Source organism: Neomonachus schauinslandi, chromosome 4 (assembly GCF_002201575.2).
Source record: "Neomonachus schauinslandi chromosome 4, ASM220157v2, whole genome shotgun sequence".
NCBI lineage: Eukaryota > Metazoa > Chordata > Mammalia > Carnivora > Phocidae > Neomonachus > Neomonachus schauinslandi.
In genome coordinates, this window is record NC_058406.1 from 17164518 (window position 1) to 17177311 (window position 12794).

A 12794-nucleotide genomic window follows, 5' to 3' on the forward strand; every position below is an offset into this window, starting at 1 on the left:
ATAAAATCTTTACTTTTACTTATTTATTTTTTAATAAATAAAATCTTTTTAAAAAAATAAATATTTGCTGAAAGATTGAGTGACATGGAGTTCCTGAAAACCATGCAGAGGAAGCTGTGCTCTATATCCCAGAGACTGGTGGTTCTCAACCCTGGCTGCACATTAGAATCACCTGGGAGAGGTTTTCAAAACTAAAAATCTGGGTGCACCCCAAACCAGTTTAGTCTGAATCTCAGCATATGGGGACTTGGTTCCTTGGGATCATCTTAAAAACTCCCTAGGTGATTCTAATGTGCAGCCAGGGCTGATAATCAGGGCTGCAGGCCACAGGAGGCCATGGAAGGGTTTTACTCCAAATCAGATTTGCATGTTAGAAATGCTCTGAATTGACAACACTACGGGAAAAGAATGGGGCTGTGTGCTAAGGTGGTGGTTGTTGAGAGTTTATTTTGGTGATCCAGGTGAGAGAGGATGAGAGCCTCAACTCAAGGAGATGGAGAAGCAAGTGGATTTAGAGAGAGTCTAGGAAGATAGTATCAACAGGATCTGGTGACTGGGGGTGGTTGGGTAAGAATCTAGGGAGGCCCCCCTGACCTCAGGCTTGGGCCATTTAGGTGAATAATGTTAAGTGTGACTTAACATTCATTGAGTGACTGTTAAACTTTGGCTTTCCCTAATCTCCTCCCCCTTGCGTCAGGCCCTGAGGATAGCTCCAGCTACTTCCTTTTCTTCTTCACCACCATCACTACCCATTCTATCCACTCGGGGAGAGGGGATGACATTTTTTCCACAAAATCCGGCTCACAGGTAACAGTCCCTAGCTCCTCTCCTCCATGCCATCCCAAAGACACACTCTGGGCCTGTTTTCTTTAAAAAAAAAAAAGTAATAAATAAAAGGGGTATAAGAATAGGGGGGCAGCAGGGAGAAGTTTTCCCCTATTGTCATCTAAGCAACACTCATGTAAGAACATTTGGGAAACACTGAAAAAAAAGTTTAATCAGTTCAGGCCCATATAAATCCAGTCGCCACAGTTGTGCTGGTGTGTTTCCTGTGCCCCTCCCCTGCTTCACTACACATAGATGATTCTGTTTTGTTCCTTTTACAGTTGTAATCATACTGGTAACACTGAACTGATTATAAAAAGGACAAGGCAGCTGTAGAGAGGTAGCTTGAGTGCGGTGCAGAGAAAGCAATGGAGAGCTATACCCAGTGGAGACAAGAGCGTGGAAAGCAGGCTCTCCCGCGTTGTTGGTGGGAATGAACTTACACTGGTAGTGCCTTTCTGGAGGGCAACTTGACAAAATCTGCCCAAATCTTATATATGCATGACCTTTACCCCATAATTCTACTTAGAATTATCCTACAAAAGTAAATGTTCAAGTGCACACAAATTTAGATGAACAGGGTGTTTTAATACATCAATTTTTAGTAAAACAAGAAGACACTGGAGACAACCTAAGTGCTTATCAGGAGCTAAGTTAAATAAATTACAGTGTGTCCATGGAAATGGACCGATGTTGATATGGAAAGTGCTCCGTAGTATGTTGTTACGGCAGACAGCCCTAGCAGGATGGTATGTGGTGTCCCCTTTCGGTATTAAAGGCAAACACAAAATGTCTGTATCTTGAAAGGGAGGCACTGACGTGTGAACAGTGGTGATCACGAAGAGTGAACTGGTGAGATTCGGGAGGCAGGGACTTGATCCCCGGAAACTCCTGAGGCCTGCTCATGTCGCCCTGAGATTCGGGCTCTACATTGAGGCCGTGTGGCTCGGTCCCAGTTCTTCTTACTATCTAGGTGACCTTTGACAAGTCACTGCCCTTCTGTGGCTTCATTTTCTCGCAAGTCAAATGAAGATCATGATTGTCCCTATCTCACAGGGTTGAAGTGAGAATTAAATGATGTAATTAATGCACAACTCTTAACGGTGCTTAAAGCCTATGAATTTGCAGAATCAGTATTAGCGTCAGATTCCTGAGTTTGCATTCCAGCTTTGCCATTCATTGAGCAAATTTCACTTCTCTGAGCCTCTGTTTCCTGCAGGGTTGTAAGAATTTGGGCTAACAGTATGTAAATATCTTGCTGAAGAAATTGCCTCTGGCTGCAGTTCCTGGCCCTGTTGCAGAGTTGGTAACCCCAGTCTCTGGATTGTGTCCCTGAGAGTGGATCCCATTAAATCTCCAATCGAGGGGGAGCATACTTCAGTGCTTTCAGAGCTGGAAGTAATTGAAGTGGGCCCAGCGGCCCCAGTGCCAGAAGCTGGGGGGCTGGTGGGATGCGGTGAGAGGCAGGCTTCTGCAGCTACTTGGCTCTGCACATGTCCAGTGGAGACCAGCCCAAGAGCTACCAGATTTTACCATTTTTGAAGAGAAGTTGCAAAATCTCCTGATTTTTCCTCTTGGCAAAGTTCAATGTTCTAAACACTGTGAGGACAAACAAAACATGGCGGCCAGTTGTATGTAGCCCTCGAGCTTCCCATTTGCTATCTCCACTCTAGCTTTCCTATGTTTGGGTCAGCAAAATATTTACTGAGTGCCTGCTCTACCGGGCTCCTTCAGTGCCTGCTCATGTTTACCGTCCCGTCGCCTCAGGTCTGCCAGCCTAGCGTTCCCATCAGGTACTAACTCAGCTGGGTTTGAAATGATATCTCATTGTGGCTTTAATTTGCATATCCTGGATTACTACTAAGAACGATCATCTTTTTATGTATCTGTAGATGTTTCCTCTTCCTCAATAGAATTTTTGTTTCAAGTCTTTGGATCATCCTCTAGCTGCTGATAGATTTAGGGCTTCCCTAATGGAATTTTTTTTTTTTTTTTTTAAGATTTTATTTATTTGACAGAGAGAGACACAGCGAGAGAGGGAACACAAGCAGGGAGAATGGGAGGGGGAGAAGCAGGCTTCCTGCTGAGCGGGGAGCCCATTGCGGGGCTCGATCCCAGGACCCTGGGATCATGACCTGAGCCAAAGGCAGGCGCTTAACGACTGAGCCACCCAGGCGCCCCTGGAATTTTTCTTTTGAATAACATCACACCCACTAGACTGGCCTCCCTGTTTAGGTTTGGGGCTGTCTACCCATCTTAGGAGGCCCACCACCAAACACAGTGCCTGCCGCAGAGTAGGGGCTCACTAAAGAGTTGAATGAATCAAGTGCTATTTCTTTTTTCTTTTTTTAATATTTTATTTATTTATTTGTCAGAGAGAGAGTGAGAGAGCACAAGCAGGGGGAGTGGCAGGCAGAGGGAGAAGCAGGCTCCCTGCTGAGCAAGGAGCCCGATGCAGGACTCCATCCCAGGACGCTGGGATCATGACCTGAGCCAAAGGCAGCTGCTTAGCTGACTGAGCCACCCAGGCACCCTCAAGTGCTATTTCAAGAGCATGATATTTCTTTATTTATTTTGCAGTTCTTGGCACAAGTATTATTGATTTAGCTATCAACTTATTCAACAAGCACAACTCCGTGCTTTGATGAGAAAACAGACTGAGAGAGACTTATCTATGTCTTGCCCCATTAAGGCCAGAAAGTAAAAAGAGGAACTGGCTGGCCCTAAGGGAACTGTAATTCTTTTAGGTGATTAGGGAAGTATCTTTCAAAAGGAGTATTGGCGCTTGAGAGAGGGCAAGATTGGATCTCGATAATCATCAGCATAGAAATTATCCTAACATGAGCCTGAGGATAATAAGCCTGAGAGGTGAGCGCTCCCTTGGGAGTTGGTGCATCACATTAATACCTGGAATTGAATGTGCCCCTTTCCCCATGACATAGAGGGCCCTCCCTCCTTCATTGCTCAGTCACAGAGTGAAGCCTCTTCCATGTGAAGTAGAAAGGACATTGTTTTCACAGCCAGAGACCTGGGTTCCATTGCCAGTGGTTTCTGTTAACTGACCAAGCCTCAGTTTCTTTTTCTGTAAAATTGGGACAATTATAACCTGACTCATGAGGCTATCCTTTGAATGAGAAAACAAAGCAAAACAAAACAACAAAAAAATGAGAAAACATATAAAGCACTCACTTATGTTAATAATACTAAGTCTCCCATTTGATTTTTGCTGTTTTTGTTACCATAACTAGCATTCCCTCATACCAGGTCAGAGGGGCCTCTTATCTGGTAGGGAGGAATCTGGCACCATAGGTGACTCTGAATCAATCAGCCTGTCTTAGGCAACTCTGCTCCCCTGCGTGGTCTTCCAGCGGATTTGCTGATCAAGCCTGGTCTGTCTGTGGTGGCAGTTTCTCTGATTCTTGGTTACGCAGCAACTTCTCTAGAGAGTAAGTTCCTTGAGGGCTGCAGGGCGGTCACGCTGGTTTGAACACGGTGGTTCTGTACGGCTGGAGGTCATGCTGGTTTGAACATGGTGGTTCTGTATGGCTGGTTTTGCGCCTGTGCTCAGATGACCTGCTTTCTGTTTTCAAGGCTTTCTGTCTCACAACCTTTTCATCAGTACCCACTGGAAGTATTTGTGGATGTGTTTATCAATTTCAGGGTGTCTGGACCAAGACTGGGGCAAGGGGGAAATACACTGTGAGCACTGCTTTTTCCCTTGGCTCTCCTTCATTTACCCTCCACTCGAGCCATGCTTCCATTTCCTCCAATACTGCAGATTCTGTGAGAACTCCAGTGCCTTTATACCTGCTGTTGTCTCTCGGGGAGTGTTCTTCCACTCACTTCTCCCCCCGCAAATTTCCTTCCTTCTCATCCTTCAAGAGCTAGATCAAAAGATCCCTCTCTGAGGTCTCCGCTGGCCCTCCAGCGCAGTTAGAACTCTCTTCCCGGTCCATATTCATTCACTCCCTCACTTAGTTAGCTACGGCTAACTAAGGGTCTATTGTGTACCAGGCAGAGGCTATTGGACTCATTTAAAAAAAAGTCCTTGCCCTAAAGAAGTTCACAGGCTAGGAGGAGAGACTGACGCAAACATGCAGACAGAGAAGCTGACTGTGTTAGGGAAGCACCGACGAGAGGAGTACCACACTGGCCTTGGGGGACGGATGATAAGGAAGTTTCCTGAAGGTGGTGACCTAAGTCTTAAGAGTGTGTGGGTATACAGGTGGAGGGACTGGCTCAGGCAAAGGCACAGAGGAAAGAAATAATGTGGTGTGTGCAGAACAAAGGTAAGCAGTTGGTTTTGCTAGAACATACGCAGGAGCCAGAAAATGTAGGATACTTTCTAGCACCATATGAAATTGTCATTTCTGTGGGTCAAAACAAAAATAGTCAGATATCATCAATTTCATATGGTTCAAGTTAATATGTTACCCTAAGGGTCTTGAATCTTAGTGTTTCTCAAACTTCTGTCATTCTTGAACCAACTTCATGATTTTAACCTTCCAGGAATTCCTAGCTACTAAGTATCCTTTTGATTTTTATATAAAGAGGCTCCCTTTTTTACTTAGATAAATTTATTTTAAAAGGAAACTTTATGTCAAAATGGAAAAAAATGTATCATTTGACATAAAAAGTAGCTCTGAAAACAAAACTCTTGCTAGATCCTGCTGCCTGCCATGCTCTGGCTAAAAATAGTCCCCCAGAAAGAGGTCTAAACAATTGTTAGAGAAGTTTGCCGCTGGAAAGTTTGAGAGAGAGGACATCATTTAAGAACCCAAGAAAGTTCATGGCAGGGATTTCAAGAAGATGGAATTGAGAAATATTTGGGAGTGAAAATCACCATGTTTAATGAGATGTGGTAGAAGAGAAAAGGCGAATCAAGAATGGCCTTCAAATGCCTAGCCTGGAAGGCAGAGGGTAGATGGTGGTGCCAGCTAGATGTGGGAAACAATAATTTAGGAGGGGAGGTGGATGAGGTAAATTTTGCACATCTTGCATTTGAGATACCCAACAAACAGCAGGGTGAGGTTTTGGAGCAGAGCTGTGGGGTACAGACGGTCCTTGAAGCTGAGACTGTAAGCCCTCTGATAGAGGAGCTAGGGAGGCAGCCATTTGGGTGGCTGTGCTTTGCTGCAAATCCTCCCAGCCTGAGAATAGGTCTTTGCCCTCGCCGATGGAAGAGCGTTGGAGTGTCCAGGGGGCAACAGTGTTCTTAGTCATCTCTGCCTCAAGAGCTCCTAGGAGGAAGAGGGGGAGGAGAGGAGGTTTAAGAAGATGGCAAGTTCCATCTTGAGCCTGCTGAGTCATAGGGCCACGGGGCGGGGGAGGGGGGACATCCAGGGGGAAATGCCCATCCAAACAAATTCTGAACTCCATCCAGGCACTCTAAAGTTTGAGTCATCCTATAGATTTGAGAGTCACCAGCCTATAGGGGGTGGTAGAAACCATGAGAGTGGCTGAGAACACCCAGAGTGTAGTACCAAAAAAGTAGCAGACCCAGGACTAAACCAAGAGGAACCACATCATTTAAGGGAGAGAAGTGGTGGAAAAGGAGACCATTAAGGAGACAGAGAAGGAACAGATTCAGGAGAGTGAAGTGTCGTGGAAGCCCGTAGCCTGGAGTTTCCCAGAGAGGAGAAATCACTGATGTCAGATACAGCAGAGACGTCTGCCACTATGAAAACAGCTTGCAATTGGGATTTTACTGGTGACCTTAGAAAAGGTATTTTCAGTATAGTGGTGAGAATAGAAACCAACATTCGTACTGCACTGAGGAGATGAACAAACATAGACATCAAATGTATACTATATTTTTGGGGAGGTATAACATACCTTTCTTACTTATTCACTCAATAGTTATTAACCAGCTACTATGTGCCAGGCACGATTCTAGGTGGTCATGAATAAAGCAGTGAACAAAAAGTCCCTGCTTTGTGGAGCTTACATTCTAAGGGTAGAGAAAGAGAGACACTATATAGAAACATACCAGGTGGATGTAAGTTTTTTGAAGAAAAATAGTGACAGATATGTGTGTGTGCGCACATGCGCTATTTTATATCAGGTGATTAGATAAGGTCTCTGATGGAGTGACTTTTTTTCTTTAAAGATTTAATTTATTTGGCAGAGAGAGAGAGAGCACAAGCAGGGGGAGCAGCAGACACAGGGAGAGGGAGAAGCAGGCTCCCCGCCAAGAATGGAGCCTGATGTGGGGCTCAATCCCAGGACCCTGGGATCATGACCTGAGCCGAAGGCAGATGCTTAACCAACTGAGCCACCCAGGTGCCCCAATCGAGTGACTTTTAAAAGGGATTGCTGAGTTTGTTTTAAAGGACAATATCAGATTAATTGTAGTCCTTAACTCTTGGTACATTGTCTACAATGTTAAAATACTTAAATTATAGGTTTTATCACTCCCCTACCTAGAATCCATGAAAGATTACAATAAAATACAAATTCCTTGCCATGGTCTCTAATCCTAATCTGCCTTCCTCATCAAATTCATCTTCTCCTTCCCGTTCCACTGCAGCCATACTCACCAAAGCTAAATTGATTGAATGCATGATTGATTGAATGAATGAAGTGTGCCAGTTGGATAGTGTCTTCCCAGGTGGCTTCTCTGGCAATGGGCATCAAGGTCAAAGAGCTTGAGCCTTGGTGCCGGACAAACATGGCTTTGACACCTGGCAGTGCTGCTTACATGTTCTATGACCTTTCGCAGGTCTAAATCCTTAGTTTTCTCATCTGTGAAATGGAGATTGCATGAGATCTATATTGTAGGAATAAGGATAAAGTTGATAGTTCATGCAAATTGTTTAGCATGATGCCTGGCATATTGCAAGTGCCAAGAATTTGGATTAATATCATCATCATTGTTATTACTTTGATCAGCCCTCCTCAGTTAACAGATAAGGAAGCAGGGCTGGCCACAGTGAGTCAGGAGGAGAGGTGACCAGCATTAGGTATTCAGACACGTGCGCAGGCCAGTGTGGGCTTTGGAGCTGAGCAGAGCCCTTTGGGGTTTGTCATTTACTGTGTTTGAGCTCATTGCTCAACCTTTCAGAGGGTTCTCCCTCCTTAAAAAGCCTCAGGAGATTGTTGGCGGGTGGAGAGATGACATGTGTAAGAGTGACACCGAGCTGGGCCCACCCACCTAGAAGGCAAGTAGCCCTTCTTCCCGCCCCGCCCCTGAGGTGGTGCTGCCTTCTTAATCTCCACTTAACCCAGTGGGTTTTATTTATTTATAATTTAATCAATCCAGACTTAATCCAATCAGTGTATCTCTTTCTTCCTCGCCTGCCCTCCTCCCCTTTCTCTCTTTACTGTCCAGCCCTGTCAGTTCCAGGCTCACTGCCTTTGGAGTTGTGTTTTTTTTTTTTTTTTTAAATTTTTTTTTTTTTTTTTTTAAAGATTTTATTTATTTATTCATGAGAGACAGAGAGAGAGAGAGAGAGAGAAGCAGGCTCCCAAGGAGCAGGGAGCCCGATGCGGGACTCGATCCCAGGACCCTGGGATCATGACCTGAGCCGAAGGCAGACGCTTAACCATCTGAGCCACCCAGGCGCCCTGGAGTTGTGTTTTTTAACAACTTCTTCTAAGGGCATTCTCAGCAAAGACCATAACCACATTCTAAATTTCGGGGGCTGAGGGCACGGGTTCACTTACATTTTCTTTTTTTTTTTTTTTTTTAAAGGTTTTATTTATTTGACAGAGAGAAAGACAGCCAGAGAGGGAACACAAGCAGGGGGAGTGGGAGAGAGAGAAGCAGGCTTCCCGCGGAGCAGGGAGCCTGATGTGGGGCTCGATCCCAGGATCCTGGGATCATGACCTGAACCGAAGGCAGACGCTTAACGACTGAGCCACCCAGGCGCCCCTCACTTACATTTTCTAAGCACCAATGTCCTCATCTGTGAAATGTATAGTGAGGATTAATTAAAGATAACATTATTGGTTGATAGCCCTCTGCCGGGTATGTTCACACACAATCTCATTTAATTTACAAGACAGTGGTGCCGGGAGGCAGATCTTTCATGCAGCTCCATCAATATTTACTGAGTGCCTACTATGTTCTAAGTACTGTTTTAGCCACAGCAATGCCTCATGGAGCTTACACGATGGGAAGAGATTATAAAAACATGAACCACTAAATAAGGTAATTTCAAATTGTGATAAATGCTCTAACAAAAATAAAGAGCTAAGAGGAGGCATTTAGGTTACTACCTAGATATAATTTATATAAATTCATATAGTATAAAAATATCAAAGTATAAACATGTTACTTTAAAATTTTTATGGTAGCTTCTTTTCCTGGTAAATACAGATTCTCAGTGGACTTCTCTCTGAGGCCATCACAGAATGCTGCTTGGCCCTCTTTAGACAAAGGGCCTCAGAGAGTTTCTGGGCCTGATATTCTGAAGTTGTTAGTAGAGTTTAATCCACCTTCAAGGCAGTCTGTGAGAGGTGTGGATTTCGAATCTCAGACCATTCCCTGGAGCTGGCAATCTCCGCTTTCATTGCTGTATTTGAGGAAGGCAGATCCAGCCTGCGAAACCAAGAAAGATGCCATCCCTAAGTAAACAACCAACTGAGCATGTTTGAAGGATGTGAAACAAAGATGAATGTAGTCAATTCAGAAAAAATGAGCCCGTTGGGGAAGAAAACAGTGGCTACAGCTGTGCAGAACAAAACTGCCCAGACGGAGGGTTTTATATTCTCCTTTACAGCAGAACACAATATTCTCTTTACCAAAGCAATGAATTTTCCCCAATAATTGCTGCTTAAAAAAGGGGGGGAAAAAACCCCTACTGTATACCAGTTGCTTAACATAACATATTAATAAGCTTCACAGGAAATATATGAAGTAGGAGGAAACAATTTCGGCCGGTGTAAGTAACTTGACCAAGAGCCACCGTTAGCACTGGCAGAGTTGGGGGTTGGGGCTCAGTGACAGCCTGAGCCCCAGCCCTGCATCCTTTACACCCACCGTCCAACCAACCTCAGATGCTGCCTGCTTGGTAAGATAGAGGAGTGGCAGAGCCCAGACGAGGAGAGGTCCAAGCGGGAGGCCCTCCATCCACCAGTAGTCCTTCCTCAACACACGGTTCAGCCCACGGACCCTCACCTCACCATTCCATGAAAGGCAGAGGCCTCCTCTCTGCTACGGAGGACAAGATGGTCGGTTGTTTTTTATTTGTTTTATTTGTTTTTCAGTGTTTGAAATGACTCTGGTACCGGTCAGCCTGAGATTGCTCTTCTCCAAAATTAAAATACCTTTAAGTTATTTTCATCATGGGGTGACTGGCTGGCTCAGTTGGTAGAGCATATGACTCTTGATCTTGGGGTTGTAAGTTCGAGACCCACATTGAGTGTAGAGATTACTTAAAAATAATAAAATCTTTTTTTTTTTTTTTAAGATTTTATTTATTTATTTGAGACAGAGAGAATGAGATACAGAGAGCATGAGAGGGAGGAGGGTTAGAGGGAGAAGCAGACTCCCTGCCGAGCAGGGAGCCCGATGCGGGACTCGATCCAGGGACTCCAGGATCATGACCTGAGCCGAAGGCAGTCGCTTAACCAACTGAGCCACCCAGGCGCCCAAAAATAATAAAATCTTAAAAAAAATGTTATTTTCGTTTAAAAGTAGACCGTACTTGTTGTAAAAACTCAAAAGTGTGCCCACCAGAAGATTCCCATCTTTCTCCCATAGTATAGCCTTAAACTGCCTTCTGAGCACAATAAGATGGGTCTTTTAATTCCTCTCCCAGGGGGCCCTATAGTGTAGGTAAGAGAGTTAGGGAGTCCCCCACAAGTTTTCAGATGATAATCTGGGCTGGCCTTAGTTTTCAACAAACCTTCATGGAATGTCACCTGTGTGTTAGGTGTTGCTGATCTAAGATGGACAAAATAGCCTCTGACTTTAGGGAACTCATTTTGGTGTTAAACACCCTTGTGTAAACCAAGGATTGCAGTGGTAATCCCTAGTGAACATATACAGAAGACCATTTTTAGGACTGGTTAAAAACTTTCTCTTTAATCAGAATGACACATAATTTACTAATCAGGGAAGTATTCATATACTCAAGTGTAAGAGTTCTTTACTTTGCAGGTAAGTCTGACTCGGGCTGACACAGATGGGGCAGAGGAGTGGGGTGCACCCTCTCCAGTAATCCCTAGCAGCATGCATTGTTTCCTTTCAGTCTGGTTGTTGAGATCTCCCTAGGTAACATGCGCAAAATGTTCCGTGTGCCCCGAGTATATGCCAGGTCGGTTAGTCAGCAATTCTGCTTCAAGAATCGGCCTATTTTCCATTACACCAATGGTCCATTTTCAAAATGGAAGGAATTTAAAATGTAAAAGCATTTGCTGTGGAGAAGAGGGAGACTTTAGGACCAGGGCCAGAATCCAAGTCTCCTCACACCCAGTTTGATGCCTTTTCTGTTACACCCCACAGTTGAGTCTTAGGGCACCAAGTGGGTGGTCATTAATCTTGTATGAACTTTTTATCCAGTGTTGATTATATCATCTGTATTGTGCTGTGCAGCAGAGATTTAAAGCTGGACAGGTTGGTCACTGCACTTGATAAACAGCCCAGTGGCAAGACAGAAGAAACAGTTGACTATCTACACCCTGAGAGGGGTCAGTTGCAGAGGGAGGGACACCAAGCTGAGTGGTGGGAACACAGTAGGGAGGGCTTCTCAGCATAGTGAGTGAATGAAAGCTCATTTGAAGAAACTATATTTCCCCCCCTCCTTTGCCCAGAACTGGGATCTGGGCTTTCCCACACTGGGTGAGAGGGTGAGAGGTCAGGCTAACTACATTGCCAGGTTGCTGCTGGACATTGGATTAGGATCTAATCTGATCTAGTCAACTGAGATGTAATCAATGCTGATATTTTTAGTTTTCAACTGTTTCCTTGTTCTTTTATTAGTAATTATAGTATTATTTAGTGCTTCTTGGATGATGTCTTGGGCTGGTGTGATTCAGGTCCTACTGCTTCAGATGAAACAGCCTTTCCTCCATTCACTCGAGAAGTGTTTATCTGGTGCCTATGTACCAGACACTATTCTGGGGGAAAGTGAGTCACACAGGCTCACGTATGATATTATCTCACGTAGCTAAGCTGTTTGACTTTTGGCAAATCCCTTTCTCCCTCTGGCTCCCAATTCCTCGACCTATTCAGAGATGTGCCCTCACAGTGGACCTAAACCATTTAGATTCAAATTTCAAGTTCATCTCTTTCCTGTTGGGTGACCACATGCAGGTTAATTTGGGCTCCCCGAGCCTGTTTTCTCATCTGTAAAATGGGGATAATAGAACTCGTCTCATCGGGTTGCGCTCAGGGTGAAATAAAGACAGCCCAGCCACTGGCGCTCCGCGCGCTCAGCCCGGGTGGTCGCTGAGGTTCCCCTCGGCCGACTCTGGGTGGGCCGGTCGGCCCCAGACCCGCTGACAGGTGGGAATCTGGGCGTGGCTCCCAGCCCCCGGCCCGGGGGCGTGGCGAGGGTAGGACGAATAAAGCCAGTGTGTCTGGCGCGGCGGCCGCGTTCCGTCTTGACTGGACAGCGGTGAGGTCGGCTCGGCTCGGGCTCCGGGCGCCGAGGACCGAAGCGGAGCTGCCCGGCGGCGGCTAGCGGGGAGCCGGCGCGCCCGGACCACGCGTTCCAGCTCCTCGCGCGCGGCCGCCGAGCGGGCGCTGGGAACGCGGCACCCCCCGGCACCCTCCCCAGCCCCGGCCCTGGGGGCGGGGCCTGCAGCCGGCCGCCCCCTCCCTCCCCTCGCGCCCCGCGCCCCCCCCGCCCCGCCCGCCGCCGAGGCCCGGAAGGGGCCAGTCGCTTCCGTCTCCGCCGGGGATGCACGGAGGGCGGAGCTGCGGCCCGAGGACGCGACGCGAGCCCAGTTCCGGCGAGGAGGCCGCGCCAGTGACAGCGATGGCGGCGGAGTCGGCGCTCCAAGTTGTGGAGAAGCTGCAG

At 46.2% G+C, this 12794-nt stretch overlaps 1 protein-coding gene across 1 annotated transcript in view; it reads left to right on the forward strand.

Annotated features, from left to right (window-relative positions):
* The first annotated feature begins 12674 nt into the window (after window positions 1-12674).
* The window catches only part of ELOA (elongin A), a 17103-nt gene continuing 16983 nt past the window's right edge, over window positions 12675-12794 (forward strand). Inside the window, exon 1 of the mRNA XM_044913820.1 lies at window positions 12675-12790. Coding sequence (XP_044769755.1) covers window positions 12675-12790 — 116 coding nt within the window. The remainder of the gene's footprint in view (window positions 12791-12794) is intronic.